The 24,085-nt window shown below is 28.8% G+C and overlaps 3 protein-coding genes across 6 annotated transcripts; all 3 read left to right on the top strand.

Moving 5' to 3' along the window:
- The first annotated feature begins 1,113 nt into the window (after positions 1–1,113).
- On the top strand, positions 1,114–8,597 carry LOC107909161 (protein RRNAD1). 4 transcript variants are annotated; one of them, XM_016836606.2, is made up of 12 exons: positions 1,114–1,966; positions 2,063–2,158; positions 2,627–2,710; positions 2,981–3,055; positions 3,180–3,260; positions 4,457–4,596; positions 5,082–5,300; positions 6,598–6,772; positions 7,165–7,248; positions 7,338–7,536; positions 7,752–7,957; positions 8,132–8,597. In XM_016836606.2, the coding sequence occupies exons 1-12, from the start codon at positions 1,841–1,843 to the stop codon at positions 8,282–8,284; spliced, it is 1,638 nt and encodes a 545-aa protein (XP_016692095.2). In that variant the 5' UTR covers positions 1,114–1,840; the 3' UTR covers positions 8,285–8,597. The 4 variants fall into 4 exon arrangements, with proteins under 4 accessions (XP_016692095.2, XP_016692096.2, XP_016692094.2 ...); XM_016836607.2 differs by having other exon boundaries at positions 8,124–8,597; XM_016836605.2 differs by having other exon boundaries at positions 1,124–1,966; positions 8,176–8,597.
- Positions 8,598–11,134: 2,537 nt separating this feature from the next.
- Positions 11,135–13,592, top strand: LOC107908203 (GDSL esterase/lipase At3g48460). The gene is made up of 2 exons (XM_016835447.2): positions 11,135–11,983; positions 12,790–13,592. Exons 1-2 carry the CDS (start codon positions 11,285–11,287, stop codon positions 13,303–13,305), a joined length of 1,215 nt encoding a protein of 404 aa, XP_016690936.2. The 5' UTR covers positions 11,135–11,284; the 3' UTR covers positions 13,306–13,592.
- Positions 13,593–19,337: 5,745 nt separating this feature from the next.
- LOC107909160 (auxin-responsive protein SAUR71) lies at positions 19,338–20,746 on the top strand. Its single transcript, XM_016836604.2, has one exon. It carries the CDS (start codon positions 19,516–19,518, stop codon positions 19,942–19,944), a length of 429 nt encoding a protein of 142 aa, XP_016692093.1. The 5' UTR covers positions 19,338–19,515; the 3' UTR covers positions 19,945–20,746.
- Positions 20,747–24,085: the final 3,339 nt, after the last annotated feature.

Below are 24,085 nucleotides of genomic sequence, written 5' to 3'. Positions count from 1 at the left end.
TATTATATATTATAAAATATAAATATATTTTAAATATTTTAAAAATGATAGGAAAATAAGTTGATTTTTTTCGATCGATTTGATTCTAGAATTTAAAAATTAATAACCAACCAAATTAATCAATAAGTTGAGGTCAAAATTGACCAATTTGCCCCACCTGACTAACTTTAAATTGAAAAAATCAAAGCGACCAATTTTTTTTAGAGTAGAAGAATTAAATTTAATTTGACCTGGCGGTTAATGTTGAAAATCAATAAAGAAATCTGTTTGAATTTTTGTTCATAAATTGGCGACGTTCACAGCTATTTCATAAAAATAAATTAAACTATAAAAGAGAAAGAAAATGAGAGGCTTCAATTGATGCACGTAGTATAAGTAGAGAAGACCATTCAACGATGATGATTTTAATAGCTCAATAATTCTATGCATATTAATTATCACTTAATTAACATATTAGAGTTAATTATGTTAATCAACTATTGTTTTAAATGGTGTTACTTTGGATTAATTACATAAACTTAACTATATTGTGTTATGTTAAAAATGCATTAATTATAATTTAAAATTTTTCTATAATAATATTTGAATCGATAAGTTAATATATTTTAATTATATTTAGTAATTCAAATAAAAAAATTATTTTATGTTAATTACTGCAATTAAAATATAAAATCTACAAAATTAGTTAAATATTAAACATATAAACTAACATGCACCGTATGTGACATTAGAAATTAGTATGTATAAAATAAGGATGTCAATTCTATACTAGTACATATTAGCTCATATCAGTAGGTACAAATTTCTAATATTTTAAATTAAATTTTTATAATTTTTATCTTAACTATTTTTTTCTTTTAATTACAATTAAAAATAAAATATAATCATTTAATTAAGTTTTTCAATATAATTAATAATTTTAACGTTAATATTTTCATATAAGTATATTTATATGCAAGTAATTTAGCTCTATTTAAATGTGTCCTAAAGCATTAATCTTATTAATTATAATTAATTATATTTTGTTTGTCAAATTAATTAATATTTAACAATAACAAAATGTGACATCCTAGCTTTTATAAAAATGTTAATATTCATAGCATGTACAAAAATCTACATCATACTAAAAAAAATCATTATTTTATTATGTTGTAGTTATTATTGGCAATATCATGTTGGTATTTTGGATGATTAACACCATTATCAATTTTATCAACTTAATTTCATTTTAAAAATATAGGGGTTAGCCGATTGAGTTTTAATTCGATTGGTATGAGTATTGTTGTTAATGTAGGAAGATGTGGAATCAATATTGGTGTCGAGACAATTAAAATGCCATACCCCACTATCAAATACTTTTATTCAATAAAAGTATTGGAGGCCTTTATATTATAAGTTAAATTATATTTTTTCCTTCTATTAAAAAAAAGGATAAATTAATCTCTATACCTTAAATCAAAGCTTAATTTTAACAGTATAAATAGATAAATATTTTAATAGTACATTATGCTAACGTATAATGACTAAATTTTAACAGTAAAAATAGATGAATATTTTAATAACTTAATCTACAAAGCCTAATTTATTATTTTTTGAATAAAAAAGATAATACAAATTTACTCTTAATACAAAGTCTTCACAGTAATTTTTAAGTTTTACCGTCTTTTAAGTTTTATTTTCCTAGTACCTTATCATAAACCGTGTTGGCCCGAAAAATGGAGCATTGGGGAACGGATCAAAGCCATTTGCAGATTTCAATAAACCGGGCTGAGCAATGGCCCCAAACCCTAAACGCAGAAATTTCAAAAACGAAGAGCTGTGGAAGTGTGAGAATTGAGAAATGGCGAAGCAGTGCAAGTATTCATGCGATACTGCAGCTGAAACCTTGGAATGGATTAAAGCCATTGCTGATTTCATTAAACCTTTCTCTTTCTTAATCAATGCTCACGTTGTCAATTTCTTCAAGGTTAGCTGAAATATATATGAAAGTTACTTTATATTTTTTCAAATTTTAATTAATTAATTAATTAATTAATTAATTAATTAATGTTACTTATTTCAGGATAGGCTATGGGAAGCTGTTGATGAAGATTGGCTTCAATGTCTTAGTAATGAATCTGTTGAAAGTCTTCTCCTTATTCCTTCCGGAATTGTCCAGGTGAATTTGTTTCTTTTTGTCTAATTATGAATTTCATCCTTTTAGTTTATAAAAACTGCGAATCTAATCCCTTTAAATTGTCAGAATTTGATCCTTATACTTTGCGAGAAATGAGATAGTACAGTTGTTAGTAAACATATGAACTTGAACAGCTTATTTTTGCTAATTTGTTGTATATTTAGTTCCTTTACATTGATTTTTGCTAATTCCGAGCACATAAGTTGCTGAACTGCTAATTTTCTAGTCAGTGATGTAATTGCAAGTTTAAACTCTTCTAGCCAATTGGATTAACGTATCAGTTTTCGTAAACTAAAAGGAGCAAATTCTGACAAATTAGAGTAGAAAAACTAAATTCTTAGTTTTCATAATGTAAAGGATGCAATTCATAATTAAACCACCTTTTTTACTATGATTTTTGTTCATGATAAATTTTAATAATTAATTGTATCTAATTATTTTTTATGGTAGGATCATTGGCCTACTTCGCTTAAGGAGTTCGTTCTTACTTTGAAATCTCTTGTTTATCCTCGCGAACAAGCGGACTTGAAAAAGGTAAATTTCTTGACTTTCTTTAAAAAAATTTTGTGATTGAGTTTTTGGTATTTGTTTTTCTATTATTATGAAAAAAAAAGAGGTTGATACGACATGGGAATTGAAAAGGTTAAAATGCAAAATCATGTTGATGAAGAAATGAGCAAATCAATAAACTGTAGGCTGCATAATTGTTCTTTATGAAAGTAGAATAATTCATTTTATTCTCTAATAAGTGTGTGGTAGGAGTTTTTTTTTTCTAAAGATACAAATCATGCTGGTTTGTTGTAGGTATTTCCCAACTTTCAGCCAACATCACTGAATAGCGTTCTTGCTCAAGGGATGAATTTAAAGAAGAAACATGAGGTAGTTATTATGTTCAATTTTGGAATTGAAGTCATCTCTTTTTCCCATAAACAATGATGTCCCTATGTGGCATGTGCTGCACAAAAGTGGATATACGAAGTTACTTTATTTTTGTGGTGAACAGGTGGAAGTTCTTTCTGCTATTGTTAGTTCTGCTGCGAGTGCTATGAGAGCTGATGCAGTAATAGATGTTGGTGCCGGTCAGGTGTACATTCCACTCGTTAATCCTCCCCTTCCCAAAGTTTTCCCTTTTATACTTTCTATTTGGATAATGCTGAACTTGGGGCTGTTTAATTTAGTCGAGCTTGCCACAACTCGGAATCTAACAATTAATTGATACAGCCTACAAAAAATGCATCAAAACTGATTTGACCTGTTTTGTTTAATCAAATTGGACTTAATGGATGAGGTCTACACTGCAATAGGTTTATTATCATCCTGAATGGGGCAGTTTTGTGATGGGCATCACTCTTGATGCAATTATTATGCTGCCTGTTGTATTCATGTTTTGGTCAAAGAGGGTAGAGTTGGGAGTTCTTGATTCGTGATGTCTTTTTCTCCCTGTAACTTAGCAACTTAACCATGACCTATTGCAGCATTCCCATTCCTTACTTGTTGGCACTTAGTCTCACTGTTGCATTTACCGAACCTCCTGCCATAGTCATATCTGCACAAGATTTTGTGTGACAACTTTTTTTGTGGTCCCAAGTCTTTTATCTTGATGAATCTCAAGCCTTTGACAAAACCTCTCCAAACTTCAAGGCAAGGCAAAATATCTATGATTTCCTTTTCAAAGTCCATACTTGCTCTGAGGTGACATCAATCTCACTTAATCCTTTGGCGATAGCTTTTCACTCAACCAATTTGACAAGGTGTTGCCTTCATGTGCAACTCAATTACTGATGCTTCCGAGCATCATATTACTTGAAACTTCACATCCTTAGTTTTGGACCTCCCATTAGAATCTGCATCCTTTTGTTGTCTCCGGGAGCAACAAAAGCCTCTTTTCTTCAACCTGCAGCCTACATTGGCTGCTTTTGCCCATTAGTCATTCTTACACACTTAGGCAGGCAAAAGTTTCAATGTATGCATGTATATAATGTGGTCTTGTCTATTTTATTTTTTTCATTCTTTACTTCATATATACGTCTAAATGCTGCTTCAATAATGTTTAGTTGATGTGCACTGGAAAAGATGTTTTAGGATATTTTGAGTTTGACAATGTAGTATTTGGATATTTGTTACGTTTGTTCCTTCAGAACAATGCTTTCTTCTGATTAACATGACTTTCTAGAGGTATCTTGCACAACCCCTTTGTTCCCTAATATTTTTTCATATTGTTGTTTACTTCACCTGAGACTAGAGATCTGGTTCTTTCTCCTGATTAACATGATTTTCTAGGGTTATCTTGCACAAGTCCTTGCCTTCGAGCACCAGCTTTCTGTAGTTGCGATAGATGCATGTTCCCATCATGGAAAGGTTACAAATGCACGTGCAGAGCGAATCAAGAAACATTACATGGCTCAGATGCGGAAATTTGGGTATGTTAGGGAGCTAAATTCCTTTATCGTATCTTCTTGGGGGTTTATATTTTATTATAAAGACTAATTTGTGCCACCTTCAAAGATGACTACATAAACTTGTGCATGTTTCTCATTTTGATGGCTAGATTATATGAGTGACTGCCTTTAAGAAAAAATTTCCCAACTAAATACCTGGAGTTAATTTGTTCTATTGTGTGAATGGAATGTTATGACTTTATTCACTCTTTTTTATTGGTCGTTAACAAACTCTGTAGTTCTGACAATGATATTTGTTGTCTGAACAAACAAAAAATTTGAGAAAGTTTTGTATATAACTGCTCTTTGTTTTGTTTTTTGTTTTTTTTTGTTTTTTTTTTTCCCAATTCCAATTTATCTTCTAATATCAGCGTGGATTTATTTGTCACAATTATGTTTCTAAGTTAATTGAACCACTACTTTTACAAGCCTTGCACTTGTTGACAGATTGCACGTTTTTCTGTTAGATCAGGAAACCAGGGATTAAATGTGCCTCAAACAATTACATGTAACATAATGTCCCTAGAAACATTGAAATCCTTGACCACCATGTCGTCGCATAAAGGTGATGTTGAGCAGCCAAAACCGATTGAGCAAGATCTTGAACTTGGGTTGGCAGGCAGAGGGAGTTCCTTGGTTCTGGCTGGCCTTCATGCTTGTGGAGATCTCTCAGTAACAATGCTCAAGTCTAAATATGCTTGTAAGCTATTATTTTCCCTAGCCTTCCTATTAGGATGATTGATAATAATTATAGAGGCTAACTTAAGTCTAAATATTAAATTTGTGCATACAAATTTAATAGATTGACTAGGAAGCACAGACATGGACACACAATATAGGTGCAATACGACAGTCACAGCTACACAGAATTGCTACAAATTTAGTATATGGGTATAATAAGACATGGCAATGAAATATACTTTTTTACACTAGAGGATAAAAGATCTTTTTTTCTGGGTAGAGTTGAGACTTGAGAAGTTGACTTGTATATAATATATGACTGTCACACTATCAAAAAAAAAAAAAAAAGAAGTTCCAAACATTGTTGTTACTTTTCTGGTTGTTCACAACGTTGCTTCAAACCTTCAATGGTCAAATAATTCACATGAGACATTGAAGTTGGTTCAAGGATGATGGCTGAAAAAAAAAAAGTTGTTTCAAGGATAGCATCTAATGCTGCCATGGAAAAATGTTTAAAAATAGTAACTAATGCGCTTGAGAATATGATTATAGATACAGTGATTTATAGGATACAACAAGGCAGTAGAATGCATTGTTAATGATGGTGGGATGAGTTAGGACTATTTCTCAAGTTTGACAAAGCCTATTCTTGACATTTTAAGGGCTGCTGCTGTTGTTTCTCCATCAATACTCCATATATGACATTGTTAGTCATTGGTTGATCTTATGGAGCCTTTTGTTCTAGGTGGGATCACCAGAACCATTACCCATTACAGAAGACCTTTAAGATATTATTTGTGTGTATATGAAGGTAATGCTACAAGTCAATGGGTGGTATTAGAAACGGCTAACGGAGGAGGAATGAATAACTAGCATGGCGCTCAAGTTTTTATATGATCCTGACATTGAGTGTTATTGCAAGACGAAAACATGGTGATGCAATTTTCATAAGCTATATTTTTTATATGATCATGACATTGAGAAATATTCATGGAATGGAACAATGGGAATGAAAGACTAAAGTGTCAGCAATGAAAAGGAAATAGTGACATGAGGGTGTTTGGTGGATTTTAACTTTCTTGAAAGAGAAATTCAAGGAGATGAGCAAAATGCTGGTCCTTACGCATATCGGTTGTATTTGATTTCATATTTTTTCAAGTTCTCATACCCACATGTTGTACTCTGTAATTTGATGTTGATTTCTATTCAGATGCAATGTTGGATTATGTATTCATATATTTGAGTATTGTGTCATTATTCAATTAGTACTTGATCTAATAGAATATTTATGTAATTGATCAGGACCCTTTTAGAGTGTGAAGAAGTTAGAGCAGTTATTAGCATTGGCTGTTGCTACAACTTACTATCTGAAGAAGGGTTTACAAATGCTCAAATTCAATATGGTTTTCCAATGAGTTGTGGTGTAAAAAGTGTTTACTTATCTCTTGGAAAAAGTTCTCGCGATCTTGCTTGTCAGGTATATGTGGATCTTGCTTTCCTTTTACAAGAAATATTAGCAAATGGCAAATGCTAGCAGTTTTTTTTTTTTTCCTCTTCCTTCCATTAAGCTAAGATTACCTTAAACCAGTATAAGCTGATGTGCAGGTATGTATAAATAACATGTTACTTATTAAAACAGCTAAGCAAATAAAAGTTTGATATGAAGCAGTTCTTTGGTTGCTGAATTTTCCTTTGACTGCTATCGGAAAGAATTGCAACAGTCTGCTTGCCTAATTAGAACCTTGGTAGATTTACAGTGTATGGTTACACAAGAAAAGTGATTCAGTTATTCAGTTTACTAATATTGCTTTTGGTTTACCTTTGTCATCTTTTAAAGATTGAGCTAGTAATAATGTCTAATTTATTTAGAGTGCTGAAAGGTGGAAAAGTTTAGGAAAGGATGCCGGTCTCCACAATTTTGAGCTGCATGCTTTCCGTGCTGCTTTTCAAATGGTACAGGATACATGATTTTATTGTTGGGTTTTCATTATTTTGCTTGCACAATATCAACTAGTTATTCTAATTATCAATAACTTCCGAAGGTTTTGCATAAATATTTCCCTGAAGTTGGAACAAGTCCTTCAATTGGGCGCCAAGGGAAGGCTTTGCGCCGTAAGCAGCAAAGGAAGATAATTGAGTCTGAACTGCAAGCTGAAGAAAGTACTTATTCTGATCTGCCTCAGATGGCTTGTAATATGGATGAGGCTTGCTCTGTCACACACAGTGGGGAATCTGAAGCAGGTACATAATGTTAAGTTTTAGGACAACTAGTTTGTGGCTCTTTTGATAACCTTCCACTCCATCTGTTTTTTCATTCTTTTCATGGTTATGGTAATTGCCTAGTGAAGTTCCTGCATGGAAAAAAACATGGGACAATTTCTTTTCACAACATGTATTAGATTGGTTGGGAAATTTGAATTATTTATAAGATATTGCAACTTTTCCTTGTGCTGCAGTTAACACTTCAGGCATAAGGTCGGATGTGGATGCCCTATTCACTAAAATGTCCTTGCATACTGGTAGTACATGTGAAAGGACTACGTCTACCGATAAGTATTCACTTTTCGAGAAATTTTGCCAGTCTGGATTATGTCGTCTCGGGCTTAAGCCTTCCGACAATATAAATTTCCATGGCATTTGGAAGGGAGTTGAACCCTATGTCGTATGTCTCTCTTAACTACTTATTACTGTTACCTTTTTGGAGTATGTCTGAAATTTAACCTACAGTCACAAATAGTTCATTCTTTTTTAATATAAAAATTTTGATTTAGAATTAATTATCACAATGGCCACTTTGGAATTGCTTTGATAATATGCATATTTGTTAGGGAAACAGGATTATCACAAAATGTTGATCAATTGTTCGATGCACGAATGCAGAGCCTTATTGGGATTTACTGGTCACTTCGTGCTGCTTTTGGGCCTCTCTTGGAAACTCTTAGTCTTCTGGATAGATTATTGTTTCTCCAGGAACAAGGTGATGTGTTAGAATCAGTAATGTTACCTATTTTCGATCCAGCAATATCCCCGAGGAACGTCGCCATAATCGCCAAAAAGCCAGATGCAGGCATATCATCACATCATAGTTCAAGATAAGGTAATATTTTTTTGCTTAGAAGACGAGGCATTATAGATTTTTGTCATATGGAAGCAAAAAGGGGTCATTTTTGCTTCAAATTAAAAACCAATATACGACAATGGTATTATTTTCTTACAATAGTTTTGTTAGAAATTTTGTATTTACGATTTTCAAAACATCATTATTTGACTATTTTATGTACAACATGTTAGATGTTCTACTTGATAGTTGTTTTTTTTTTCTTTTTTAATTAATTAAATGGCTAAAATATGAAAATAGCCCTTGAACTTTATTGCTTTATTTAGATGAAGTCCTTGTACCTTTACTGTAAGCTCTTATTTCAAGTAAAGGTGATTGACATTGTTGCTGTTTCAACAATTTGGATTTTGGGTGTCGTGAGTTTGTGTGTGCTTCATAATTTCATAATACAAAGATAAAAGATTGAAGAAATTTAAATTCCAAATATAAGATTGAAGTCTGGTTATATATTAAAGTGTTGTTAACTCTTCCCGATTCTTTTTAACAGTATAGGGATTCAATTTCTTAATTTAATAATAGGACTAATTTGATCACATCCCCAAAATAAAGGGACTTCTTGGATACATTCATCAAAAAAAATAAATATCAACACAAATAAGCAAATATATCATCCAGACATAAATAAAAAGAAAAATAAAATTAATTAAGTATACAGTTGGACTTTAATAAATTAAAAAAACATACATTCATGAAAAAATAAATATAACACAAATAAGCAAATATAGCATCCTAATATAAAATTTGATAAAAAAATAAAAAAAATAAATCAAATTAATTAAGTATACATTATGACTTCAATAAATTAAAAAAACAAAAATTTAAATTAAATTTGAAATAAGGACAAAATTAAATTAAAGGAAAAGTATGAATTAAGGACTTAAGCGCATAAATTGTAAATTGTAAGGAATGAAACTGAAATTATACGATTTGGTAGAAAATAACGCGAATCCGTGGGTGAAAACAGTGGCCTCAACGTGGTTTTAGTTATTTTAAATATAAGATTTTCTCTTTTCTTTTATGGCATATATTTAAAAAAAACTAAAAATACTTCCATGCATATATATATATATATATGAAAATTTAAATTAAACACATATATATATATATAATTGAATTTTAATAAATAAAAGAAGAAGTATCAAATTAAATTTTAAAGATGATCGAAAATTAGGACTAAGTATGAGTCTTAGGCAGTCAAAACAGCTCAAAGCAAGAGAGGGATCTTGCTTTGCTTGGGATCTACCATTACAAATTTATGTTATTATAGTAGTGGACATACCGTATGAGTTGTATTGATATAAATGACCTCTTGTATTGGTACAAATTTACCTAGATCTGAAAATCACGTATCAGTTTTAATCCCAAACATTTTAAAAACATAATTTGTAAGACCTAAAATTCTTGTTCAAAACATTATTTACACACAACAACAACCTCAACACCACACACACATACATACTACAACGTTTATTAAATTTAACCACCAAGTTAGATTACTTGACAAGGAAGAAACTACTTATATCCTTGTTTCATATTTCAACCACGACAAGATTATCACTTAAACACATTCAAACATTATTAGCATAATTATTTACCTTAAATTACAAAGTTATTCGTTATCTATCGAGAAATCAACATACAAGATTCCAATTACTATTATTATTCCTAGGTGCATGCAATGCACTATTGGAATCAAAAGAGTAGAAATACATGGATTGAGTTGAGAAGAGCCTTTGGACGCTATTGAAGAAACAAGAATTTCATTAAACCTAAATATCACCTGCACATCAAAACAAAATAAATCTACAACATTAAGCAACGAGCTCAATGGTCTAATATAATTTGAATTCAATATAAGTAACATAATAAGTAAGTAATTATAATATTAATTCATTATACTATTATCTTCTACCAATTTTTTTTTCCTTAGTGTTTTCCTCTAGTTTCATGGTTGATTTCAAGTTTAGAATATTAACTTACCCTCTGGGTTTTACATCTTGATTTTGAATATTACAATTTAGTATATTATTATTCAAGTCTCAATTTCAATACAAGTTATGACAAATTTATAACTCAATCTCATATCAATTCGTGTATTATCCACATTGCATCAATATTTTAGTCTCTATTAACCGGATACAAACTTAAAGAAGGATACACCCAACACTCTAGAGATCTACTAATATGATGCACCCAATGCTGAACATGTATATAATATGCCTAGCGCTAAAGAAATTACTCGTTTTATGAAATCTGGCCTTGAAACCAAATTTTTTGACATCAGCTAAGATATAATTGGATTTGAATAAAAAATTAATATATATATATTTATTGATTTGATTATATTTGCTCTTTTTGACATAATGTCTAAAATTATCCAAAGCCCCACCCCAATCTATAAATAGGAAAAAGATATGTTTCAGCATATTTGAACCCACATCCTCCTGCATTGACAACAAGATTCATGACAGTTGAGTTAAGACTCAATCTAAACAAATAATCATATATTTAATCATGTCAAGTAAGTGAACTTTTCTTTTTTGGTTAAAACCTAGCTATATATATTAGACATGTTAGATTAAATTTCGCTAAATAATTTCTTACATTTCCCTAAATCATATAATTTCCTAAAACAAAGGTTGTTCATACATTTCCAATGGCATACATGCAATAATCTTAAAAGTGTAAAAAACAAAAAAATCAAAACCTTAAAAGCTCAGAAAAAAAAATCCCTTCAATTCAATCACATGAAAATGGTTTTTAGTCCATACATTTCCATTGGCATACAGGTAATAATCATTTAAGTGTAAAAACAAAAAATCAAATCCTTAAAGCTCAAAAAAAAAACCCCTTTAATTCAATCACCCAAAAATGGGTTCTAAAAACCATTTTCATGTGATTATTTCTTTTATCTTCATATCTTTACCATTTTCCTCTATAGCTTTGCATGTTATAACCCCAATAAAAGAATTCAAAATCCTTCCTTCCACAGATCCCTCTTCCTCACATTTCAATTCTATCAACATAAAAGGCCACTACAGCTCTAAAACCAACTCTAATGGTTGCTTCAACAAGATTTACGCGTTCGGAGACTCATATACAGACACCGGAAATGCTCAATTGTTGAACATTTCGAAAAATCTCAAAAAGGGTCAAGAAAAGCCGAATAATGGTTGGTTGCTCATAGATTTCGTTCGTGATGCTCTTAATATATCTTCATTGCCACCGTATAAATCTGTTAACGCAAACTTTAGTTCGGGGGTGAACTTCGCGATGGCGGGGGCAACGGTTTTTACGGAGGAGTTTTTGAGTCAACATAAGATCAATAGCACCCTAATGTGGAAATATGGTTACCATAGTTTTCAAACACAAATAGAATGGTACAACAAATTTGTTTCGGACATAGCTTGTAAGGGAAAAAACAATGAAAGTTGCAAGGCAGATATGGAGAATAGCCTCTTTTGGGTTGGAGAAATAGGCATTGATGACTATGTTCGTGCTTTACGTTCTAAAGTTTCATTACGGTGGATTAAAGATATGGCTATGGCTCACACCTCCAGACTCCTTGCGGTGAGTATATTTAGGGGATAACGATGCATAGGAGCAATTATGAATATTTTCAAATTCATTGTTGACATAATTTTTCATGACTTCTACTCTAGTTGGTCGTGAATGTTAAAACCCGATTACCATTATTTCTATTGATGTTGTATACATTCAAAATCATCTCATCCTGTGATAATGGAGGGAGATAAGAATAGATATTGCCAAATCCATCACTACTTCATCATAGTTGTCATGCTTTGCTCCACTATCAACACTGTTCCACCATAGATGTGTAATATTGAAAACTATTACCACATTTATGGATATTGGATACATTTACGGACAAAATTAGAAAATCGTTTTGGGAAGGAGCCAAAGATGAATCATAAATTTGGGGAGGGGCAAAGTACAAATTTACCATTATACTTACATGAAATTATTTTAAATTAAGGTGGAGGGGGTATGGCCATCCCTTACCCCTCTATCTACAAGCTTCTAGAAAGATTTTATTCCATCTCACCTCACCTCATTTTGATTTTTATTAATTATTTTTAATCTATTTTAATTTTTTAAATTAATCCCTTTAAATTTTTTTAAATAATAAAATTATACAATGATTAAATTATACTTTAATCTCTTAAAAATTTTGTACTTTAATTTTAACCCCTAAAATAAATTTTTGACTTTATAACTTAAATCTAGATATAGTCTAATTTGATTTGACCATAAATTTTTTTTTACAATTCAAGATAACTAAAGCTCAAAATGAACAAAACCCATAAATGATCCTGACTCGAAATGACACGAGAATTTCCATTATTTTGTTGCAGACACTGTTGGATAGTGGTGCAAAATACATTGTAGTCGAAGGTCTACCACCATTAGGGTGCTATCCATTTGCCAAATCGGCCCGACATTTCGTGAAAGACGACATGAACTGCAACGCCAAAATCAACAGAGTAACAAAAGCCCACAACCACTACCTCCAAGACATGTTGGAAGGTTTTCGAAGAAGAAAAGGCGCAAACGTATCGATTTCGTACGCCGATTACTTCGATGCATACAAGGTAATCACCGGAAACCTCAATAAATTTGGGTTCGAGGATGCATTCAAAGCATGTTGCGGTCATCACCGCAATAAAATTCTCAACTTTAGCTTCAAAATTTTATGTGGAATGTCGGGTGCCGAAACTTGCCGAGACCCAGATTCTTACATACATTGGGATGGGATTCATCTCACTGAAGCAATGTATCGGCAATTATCTGAGTTTTTCCTCCATGGAAACTTTTGCAAACCTTCTTTTATTCATCTAATTAGGGTAAAGAATGGTCTACTTCGGGCCTAAATCACCATTTCTTTACTAGCATATGTAACAAATTTATTTCCATTCTTTTAAGTTAATTCAGTTTTGCTTGTAATGTATATTATATATGATTATAGGTTAAGCTGTTTGTCCAAAATTTAAGAGGATTTGGATAGGTTCAAAAGTGGGCTTAGGCAAAATAAATTAAGTCTGTTTAAAGTATGGGTTGAATTCGAGTTTAAGCTTAACCTGGCTCGACCCATGTAATTTAATGTAAATATTAAAAAAATGTTACAGTGACTATATATAGTAATAATATTCAAATTTATTAAATATTTTTAGATAGAAACATAATTGATGAATGATAGAAAAAAATGGGTTTTTGTTTTGTTGTGATGAGACGATAAAGATACTTAATTTTTTATATTTTTATTTTTCAATTTTAATATATAATTTAATTTTTGTTTATAATATTTTAAATAATTATAAGATTTTTATTTTTGATATTTTTTTATGAATTATATTTTTATTTATTTTTAATATAATTTTTAGATTATGATGTTTTTGTGATGTCATTAATGCCATATGTCATAATTCTATTATCACTTGTCTCAGATATAACATCGTTATAAAAAATTACTAATATGATGGACAAAATAAAAATTTGGTTATTAACTTGGGATAAAAAAAAATCATAAATACTAACTTAGGAGAATGTAAAAAATCAAGAGTTAAATGAGTATTTAAGCAAATTTTCAATTTTATATCGGGAAAATATTTGCTACACTACCAATGGAGTTTTCAAACACCATAAATAGAGTTGAGGTGATGACAAGTATCTCGTAGGATATAGTAAAATTTTAAAAATAAAGTATATTAAAATAATGAAACACGTGACAATTTTTTAACTCTTCTCGTGGAGTTAAAAAAGTACACTGTTAGTACATTAAATACTAACCCTTCCATAATTAATATTTTATACGTGAGTATTTGGTATACTGACAATATATTTCTAATTTTTTTGAACTTTTTACTATAACATATATACACTTATCACTTGTCATCTCCTCAATCTTGTTTATGGAATTTTAAAATTTCACCAACAATATAATTTATATGATTTTTCTTTTATTAAAAATTTTAAATTTAGACAACTTTATGTAATATAAATTACATAATATATATGTGTATATGTATATTACAAAAAAAATTAATATGGGTTGAGCTAAGCTTAAGTCTTGGATGTTTCATAATTTAAACGAGCGCAATATTTTGTCCAATCACAATTTTTTAGCCTCATACTTTTATTTAAATCCATTCGTATTTTAAACAAATCTTAAAACCTAAACAGATAACCCAATTCATATGAATACATCAAATAATGATATAAGCATAGAAAGTTTATAATAAAGTAGTTATAAATCAACATCTATGAAGAGCATATGCATTTATAAAAGAAAAGTTTGACCACTCTATTATCATCCCATATACAAAGGAATTATAATTTTACTTAAAAATTAATCTAAAATTTCCATCTTCAATTATAATGAATTAGGGCAAATGAAAATTGAGGGTGATTAATGTCATATGATTGCAACTAAGCAACTAACAATTTTAATTTAGTTAATCAGATCCACCCAATTTTTATGCTTTATTTTATAATTTTTTTTTTTAAAAATAAAAGGATTTTCCTTAAAATGCAATCATGTGAGCCTACATTGCCTTATTTGCTGTGTGAATGTGCAGAATTTTACATCAATCATTGAGTAATGACTTTCAAACTTTCACAAATATTCTAAAATTAAATAACAATATTTATAACTAATATTTTAAGGTCAAATCAAATGGTTTCCCAAGTCAATAGAGGTTGCACAGTTGGAAACTATATTTTTCTTTTTCTTTAAGCCAACGTAATATTGTGTGAATGGTTTAATTATTATTTTAAAAAACTTTTATAAATAAAAACATTCCAATTTTTTTATTAAAAATATATCTAATACTTTAATTATATAATTATTATTACATCCTATTCAGGACTTCCTCTCTCTCTCTCTCTCTCTCTCTCTCTCTCTTTTTACTATTTTCAGTCACATTAATCCATACATTAATTAAGATATACTTTATTTATTTCTTCAATAATTACACCCATCATCCATTTTGATTGTTTACTAGATTCCTCTTTAGTAACCATAGCCATCTTAATATATATTTCTTTTAAGAAATATCAAAGAGAAAAAAAGGGTTAAACGTGTTGTTTTTTTTATTGTGATTCCATGTTCCGATCTTATATTTTAATTTAGTTATTTTTATGTCTTATATTTTTGCTATTAATCATATATGTTTAGTTATCCACGTGGACTTGATGATTTGATTAAAAATATTTTACGTCTCGAATTTTTATTGACTAGTTTAGTAATTCGCTAACAATGTTAACATCAAGTACTATAATAAAATCCATATTAATAGTTCAGATACCATATTGAATATTTTTAAAATACAGGTACTATATTAAACATTTTATAAAAATAGAAGTACCAAATGTGATATTATCTCTTTTCATTTTATATTGTAATTCCATTAGCTAAATTAATATCCGGTTAACTCGTTAACTTTTATATTAGTACTAAAAATCAATATGTGGATGGAAAGTTTTGGAAAGTTTTTAAAAAATATTTTTTTTTCAAAATATAAAAGTAATTTTTAAATAAATAATTATGTTTTGGTAGTTTAATTTTATATTCAATTTTAAAAATAAAAATAATGTCCTTCACTTTTTATTATTATGAATTTAAATTAACTCATGTAAATATAGATAAAGTGCAGCACCATCCCCGTTCAAAAATAGGAGCGTACTTTACACTTGCGTAAAATAATCAAACGTGATTGGGTAGTGCTGTTCACGCCCATGAAATAGACAAAGAAGTAACACGTAGGTAAAAAAATGTAAAAGATGTGAAAGGGACATAAGGCCAGTCACGGAACCGTACAGCATCGGACTACGGTTAAACTGAGCATTGCTACGGTTACTTCATTTAACTCGATATTAATTTTTAAAAATTATATATTTCTTAATTTTAATTTTATTAATATAATATTTTATAGTTTTAGATAAAAATAAATATGATAATTTAAATATTTCGTTTAAAAATAATAATTTATTTTAATTTTTTAATAAAATAAAAGCAATTTAATATTTTTTACTTTAAGTGATGAGTAGCTACTTATCTATTTATCTTATTCAATATTTTTTATTAAAAATTTTATATTAAGTAAAAATAAAAAATAAAACACATTTAAAATATTAAGTGATAAGTAGTTTGAATTTGCTATTTCTTTTACATGTAGAATTTTTTTTCTTTTCCAATTTCTTTAAGTTATTATTATTTTAAAAAATTCAAGTACAATTATAAAAAATACATTTAAATAACTATAATCAGATTAATAGCTAGAATATATTCAAATTTTAATTAAAATAAATTTAGATAGGACTCCTTAGAGGTGTTATGGATCAAGTTGATCCGAGGTTTAGTTTTAAAAAACTTTCAAGCTTAAGTCCAACTTGTTCAGATTCGCTTAAAAAGTCAATTTCATTGTTTTTTTTTAAAAAATTTATTTAAATTTAATTAAAAATATCAATATTACATAACATTATTTATTACTTATAAACAGTAAAACTATTTGTATTGGTTAGACACGACATTGAAAATATAAACCTAAGCTTGGCTCAAAGCAAGACAAGCTGAGAAGGCTAGACGAGCTGCACGACCTATGAACACTTCTAAAACCCATACATAATGAGACTTTTTCGTATACAATATTACGGATAAGGAATGTGAATAACACGATTCGAATCCAAACCAAACGAATGTCTGACAAAAATTTTAATCATCACTCAATTTAAGTCAATGTAGAAAAATAATGACACCTAAATTAAAATGAATTTGGATTGAAATAATATGCAATGAATGAAGCTTGAGTGATGGTGTGGAGATTGAAATTTGATTCTCAATCAAATACTTCAATTGAAGTGAATTTCCTCTTCCAAGTTGTATAGTTGTTGCTATGTCTCTAGCATCTTAGTGTTTAATAGTTGGAACATTCCCACAAGCAAAGACCAAAGTTTCATGGCTAGTCATCATATGTATAAGGAACTTTCTTAGTCACATTAAGAAGTAGGGCCAATTAATATAGGAAACTTTGAGCTAAGGTTTGATTTAACAATCAATCTTCTTTGCTAGGTGAAAACTCTTCCCATTTGCAAGTTTCCTAGTTACCATCATATACATAAGGGTGATGTATGGCTGGCTAATTGAAGTGAACTTATCCGGCTCGAATTAGAAAAAGATATAATGATAAATTTAATTTTTAATATATTTTTTAAATTTGATCTTTATTTTTTTTCTTGAATTAATTTTGACTCTCAATCTGTAAAAAATATTCAAATTTGACCGCTAATCTTTTAAAAAGAATTACATTAATGTTTTTTTTAAATAAGAATACTGATTAAATATTAAATTTTTAAACATGACGACTTGCATGGCAATTCATGTGCACTTCATACATTTTTTGAAATTTTTTTGTTAACTTTAAATTATTTGTTAATGTAGCATATAAGACAAGTATGTGTACACTGGCATGCAGATTATCACACCAATATTGTTAAAAAAATTAATATTTTAGTTAGTATTTTCATTTAAAAAAAAGGCGATTTAATTCTTTTTGAAAGGTTAATGGTCAAATTTAACTTAAAAAAATATGAGTTAAATTAACAAAAGGTGTAAGCGATGAAAGCTAAATTTATTATTATGCTTTTTTTATTAACAAAATGTGTAAATAGAGAGAGCTAAATTTATTATTATACATTAAAAAAATTACTCAAAATTGAATAACTTGAATGATTAATTCGAAATGACACAAATTTTTAATCAAGTATAATTAAATTAATTAAAGTCGTACTTATAACATGAATTATAGCTTGAACTTGAAATGGTTTAAATTTGATAAATTGAGCATTATTCTCAAACAACGTAACTCAAATCTAAAACAATCAAAATTAGAATGATTCAAACTTAAAATTACTTTAAAATTAAATCACCCAAAAATACTAAAGTTAACAATCCAATTTCTAATACAAAATATTTTATAAAATAGGTTTATATTAGATGCATGGTAAGTTTCAAATTTTAAAAATAATACAATAATCGTAGTATTTTTTATATAAATAATTATAAAAAATCAATGAACTTTCAATAAATTATTGCATACAAAATATTATTTCTTTTTTTTTTGTGGGGAGAAAACATTTGAATATAGTATTTTCAATAAAAGGATGTATGAAATTGATATTTAAGATTTATTTAAAGCCTTAATTGGTTAAATCATCCTTTCTTAACCTTTCCACGAGGATTTTTCTTTTTTGAAAATTCATATTTAATTAAAAATGTATATTGTTATTTTATTTAAGTATGAATTATTATTTTATATAGAAAAAAACTTCAAAAGCGAGCCTAAATTGATACTATTTGTTTTTAGGATATAATAAAATAATTAAAATAATATTTGACATCATCCTAAACTTATTTATGGAATTCTTTTAATTATCGATTATACCATCCAGACAAAAGAATTCGACTCCTAAACAAAATTAAAATGGTTTTACACATTTTTGTACGATTAAAATTTTAACAATCTAACTGTTAAATTTATTAATATAATTATACTTGTCAAGCATATAAAATTTTAAATCAATCCAACAAAATAAATAATTTAACTGAGGAGCTTAGGCGTAAATAAATGTGTGGATGTAAATAAATATACAAGAAGAGCTTAGGCTGAAATCAATTCCGTACTCGTATTTCAACTAATTCTTTAAACTAATGGAGTCGAACATGTTCACCCACCATCACCATTAAAATTAGGACAAGAAACCAACAATTTTTCTTACATTAAAATAAACCCTACAAACAACAGTTGGATTTATGGTCAGTGATGTTCTGTAAGAAAAATGCTTAAAAAAATAATATGAGTAAATAGTACCTGCCAAGTACGTCCTACCTGTACCCCCCCACTCTCTCATCATCGCCTTTCTATGTGTACCCTTTTCTTCCTTTTTTTATTCCCATTTCCCCCCCTCTCTTTATATATTTCCCCTTCTCCCTCTCCTTTTCCTCTCATTAATCTCTTTTTACACTCTGGGTTCTCTTTTCTTTTTCTATTTTGATTTTGATTTTAATTTTGCATTACTATCACCAAATGAAGCAACTCATCCGCCGTCTTTCCCGCGTCGCCGACGTTTCCGCCCAGTACAATCTCCTCCGCTCCGACTCTTCCTCCTCTTCTTCCGGTAGCCGTCATCGTTCTTCGGCCGCATCCGCCGCTAGGGCTGAATCTTTCCGTGTGGCGGTTAAAAAGACGGTGCCTCAAGGTTACGTTCCGGTTTACGTAGGGGAAGAGATGGAGCGGTTCGTTGTGAGTGCGGAGTTGCTGAATCACCCGGTTTTCGTCGGTTTGCTTAATAAATCGGCTCAGGAATACGGGTATGAACAAAAAGGGGTACTTCATATTCCGTGTCACGTGCTGGTTTTTGAAAGGGTTATGGAAGCGTTAAGACTAGGGGTTGAGTCACGTGACTTACAGGATCTACTCCGGTCATTCTCCGATGACTGTTTAAATGATTTTTAGACCGGTGAAACGACAAAAAACGATGTCGTTTTTTTTTCATGTAAATATATTATATAAGGGAAAAAAAGGGAAGAAATGTAGGGTTTTTTTTATTTTAATTTTTAGTTCTTCAATGTAAGGAGGACTGAAACAAAAATGGGGGAAATGTCCGTTTTTTTTTTTGCCCAATATATATTTTCTTTTTGTCATGATTAGTTTTCTGTCTGGCAGTTAAGAAAATGCTGCATTTTCTTTGTTTTCTTTTTTTTTCCAATGAAAGCTGAAAGTGGAAATTGGATGAATTTTTTTTTAGATTTGAATTTCTGATTCTTTATTTTTTCTCGTATTTTCTCGGCGTCCAAACAGAGGATGGAATTGCAGTCTTAGTGGAAAAGTGAGTGAGTGTCGGGGGGGCAGATCTACAATTTGGTGGAACATTAGGTGGCTGTTTTCTACTTCCGATGTTACAGGTGGCGGTGGGAAGGGTATTTTGGGAAGGTTCGAAAATTCGTATACAAACGCCATTAATAAAGATTTATTAATGTTTGAGGGTTGAATTGGGGCACGGACAACTTAATTCGGAGTTGATCGGATCTCTAAATGAAAATTGTAGAGGGCATTTAAACTACAAGAGAAAGAAATTTACTAAGTGTTGTTCATTGAAGCTTAATAGGTCCTCTGAACAGGTCTCGAATTGGGCTCGGGGGTTTATGTTTGATTTATATTTGTGTTTTTTTTCCCGACTCTGTCAAGAGCTCGAAAAGATGGTATATTCACAGAGCGGAGACGCCAGCACATATCAATGAAATCTCAATATTTATTCTTGGTGTGATTTGAATCGATGTTTTTACATGGTATTGGTGGGTAATTATCACTTTACGAACCATTCGAACTTTCAGTAGAGTCGAAGAACACTTAAGGAAAGAAACCAATAGAAACTCTTTATATCCAATAAAATTATCAACAAACAATTTCATAAAAGAAATTTAAATTATTAAAATTTCTTGGAAGAAAAATTAAATTATTGAACAATTGCATCCCTTGGGAATTATTGAAGAGCATTCATTCTTGATTTATGTTTAGGAAATGAAAATTTTTTACTTTTGTTTGTATTCAAATTTTGGTGTACATAATTGCATTCTCTATGGAATTATAGATAGACTAATTACTACTTATAAATATCATTATTTAATAAATTTAAAATTAATGTTAATAAAAAATTAAGGCTGAATTTAAATTATATAATTTACTTTAAATTAAATAATATTGAGTATAGTCAAATGAAAATTTTTAATCATGAAAGTTTTATTTTACATTTTTTTTAAAAATTAATGTTATTTTAAACCACATTAGTTTTTAAATGACTTTGAATATACATACAAAATATTTGGTATAAATTATATTGTTAAATATTATAACTCTAAGAAATAAAATTAAAGTTTTGTTTGATAAAAATTAATATTTATTTATTAAATTTAATCATTTAACATAATCTTTTTGAATAATAATTAAATGTCTTTAAAAAAAATTATTTAAAATATTATATTTTTAATAAAATAAAATAAATATTTCAATTTTGAATGATAAGTAACTACTTACCTACTTATCTTATTCAATGTTTTTTTGTTCATCCTTTTATTAAGTAAAAGAATCAAAATATTAACTCCATAAGAGTTATAAATTTGTCACGTATTCCATTTCTTTTATAGGTTAATATTTAGTTTATTGGCACTGTAGCTTTTTAATTTTACAAATAGACTTAAAAAATTGCTATATATATATAATATTTTACTATACCTATAGCATATTTGTTATCACTCTAACCCTGTTTGTAGAGTCTAAAAACTTTACTAGCAGTATACCAAATATATTCTCTTTATATATATAGGTTTGTATTTGATAAAGTGACAATGTACTTTTTTTTTATTATACAAGTAGTTTTAAAAAATTGACATGTGTCCTTTTTTTTAATATTTTACTATACTTTTATAGGACATTAGTCCATCCTCTAACCGTATTTGTGGGGTCTAAAAACCCCACTAGTAGTGTACCAAATTTTTTTTCCATATATATATATTAATTTTTTACTATACTCTTGTCATCAACTCAACCCTCCTTGTAAAATTTTTAAATTCTACTAATAATATATCAAATATTTTCTCAAAATTTAAATTATTGAAAATATTAATTTTATTTAATAGAAAATTTTGATTGACTAATCAAACAAACCCTTAATTAAGATATTAAGTGTAAATAATATACTTTGCTTTAAAATTTAACACACAAGGATTAAATTGCACTTTTTATTGTAAAAAGAAAAAATGTTGCAACGAAGTCTTAGTTTAATGATAATATTGAGATTCTGAAAATTTTGAGTTGTTAATTTCGAGTATAATTAATAATTAATAATTATTTATATATGTATTATATGACACTGTAATTTGTGATTATACTTATAACACTACTTCTAACTAGAGTTGTATATAGGTTAGGTGGTTTAGGTTAAGTTTAAATAAAGATTTTTTATCTTTATTGTTTTGACTCTAATTTAAATTAAATAATTATTTTATAATATATTCTAATTTTATTATAAAATATATAAATATTAATATAAAATAACATTTTAATTATTTTATTATTTTTAAATAGTAATATAAGTTTTTTTTTATTAATTTTTAAAATCGAGTGTCATTCTGATAAGATATGACCCATAATCAAGCCTATAAGTAACGTCTTGAGTTAATAAGTAACGTCTAAAATTGTGGAAACCAAGAAGAATAAAAGAGGAGTTAGTCAGCGCAAAAATGATTAAAAAGAAGAATTTGGTTATTGCTTATCAACACTAATAAATATTAATTTAAATATTATTTTCAAAAAAAATTATAAAAGATAACATATTAATTTTAATATATAATCTTGAATTTTTTTTTATAATTAAATATATATATTGTTATACTATACATCGATAATGACTGTAAGAATGATTGCAAAGCAATAAGAAAGAAAAATAAAAACACGTAAATTTTATGTGAAAAATCTTTTTCGGGAAAAACTACAGGTAGAGGAGGAGAAATTTACTAATGTTGAAGAACAACAATACAAGAGGTTTTCGACTACACACATTTTAAGGGTTAAACAACCCTCTTATAATTAATGTTTAATAGAAGAAGTATAGTCATATACGGATTTAACTTTTGCGGCATAGTTTGACCCTCACTTCTTCGCCCCCACAGATTTCCTATTTTGTCTTTGTATTTTATTTATTTAACAAGTAAGTTGTACCTCAAACTTTTCATACTAGATCAAACGAGATTCGGATCACACAACTCTAATATATATAAAACGGTTTTACATTCAAACTTGCACTCTATAATCATGGTACGATGTTGTTGAAGTTGAACACATTAGATTAAGTGGTTGATTCTTAATTAATTCCTTGAATAATTGTTCATACTCCAACTAATTAATTAATGCAGTCAACAATTTTGTAAATTTTAATGATAAATCTTAAATTATATTTAAACTTTGCTCTCCTTTTTACAGTATAATTAGAGATTCAATATTCACACATACGATAATAACATGTTCACACCAGTCGTGCACACATCACATCAAATAATGAGCTGTCCTTAAATTAGACATTCTAAATACTCTCTGGAGACTTAAACCCTGATGGATTCTAACAATGAACATCCCTGGCCACCTAGCTAACAGTGGGAATTCACCTGGCTAATAAAAGTTTTTAGAGGCCGAATTTGAATTGATGTCATTTAAAGATTTAACCACAATTTTTTTACCGTTCTACCTGTGGTTTAATCCACTATTAATGCTAAGCTTTGAATGATACAAGGAGAGTTAATGTTATGGTATTAGATGTGTGCTTGTACTTCTTTTTTGTCTTAGATTAATACAATAAACAAGTTGATTTTCATATAAGTTATTTCTTTTTCTAAAAAGAGTGAGGAAAATAGATCAACCCAATTAGGTAAATATTTTGATTTTTTTTTCCAACATCTTTTATATGTCAAGGAATATACTATTTGTGTTTCAAAAATTTGTAACTAACATGTGTTGTGTCATTATTGATTTGACTATAATATCTAATGACTTAATTTAGTTATATCCAAAAATTATTATATCTCACATTTAAATTTTCTGGAGA

This window comes from Gossypium hirsutum, chromosome A08 (assembly GCF_007990345.1).
Source record: "Gossypium hirsutum isolate 1008001.06 chromosome A08, Gossypium_hirsutum_v2.1, whole genome shotgun sequence".
Classification (NCBI taxonomy): Eukaryota; Viridiplantae; Streptophyta; class Magnoliopsida; order Malvales; family Malvaceae; genus Gossypium; species Gossypium hirsutum.
This window is presented reverse-complemented; position numbering and strand designations above follow the sequence as displayed.

Bases quoted from the DNA above. Each gene is read 5' to 3' on its own strand.
- LOC107909161 (XM_016836605.2), top strand. From the start codon at position 1,841: ATGGCGAAGCAGTGCAAGTATTCATGCGATACTGCAGCTGAAACCTTG. The intron at 2,711-2,980 runs GTAAATTTCTTG...GGTTTGTTGTAG, and splicing joins AACAAGCGGACTTGAAAAAG to GTATTTCCCAACTTTCAGCC. The intron at 5,301-6,597 runs GTCTAAATATGC...GTAATTGATCAG, and splicing joins CTCTCAGTAACAATGCTCAA to GACCCTTTTAGAGTGTGAAG.
- LOC107908203 (XM_016835447.2), top strand. From the start codon at position 11,285: ATGGGTTCTAAAAACCATTTTCATGTGATTATTTCTTTTATCTTCATA. The intron at 11,984-12,789 runs GTGAGTATATTT...ATTTTGTTGCAG, and splicing joins ACACCTCCAGACTCCTTGCG to ACACTGTTGGATAGTGGTGC.
- LOC107909160 (XM_016836604.2), top strand. From the start codon at position 19,516: ATGAAGCAACTCATCCGCCGTCTTTCCCGCGTCGCCGACGTTTCCGCC.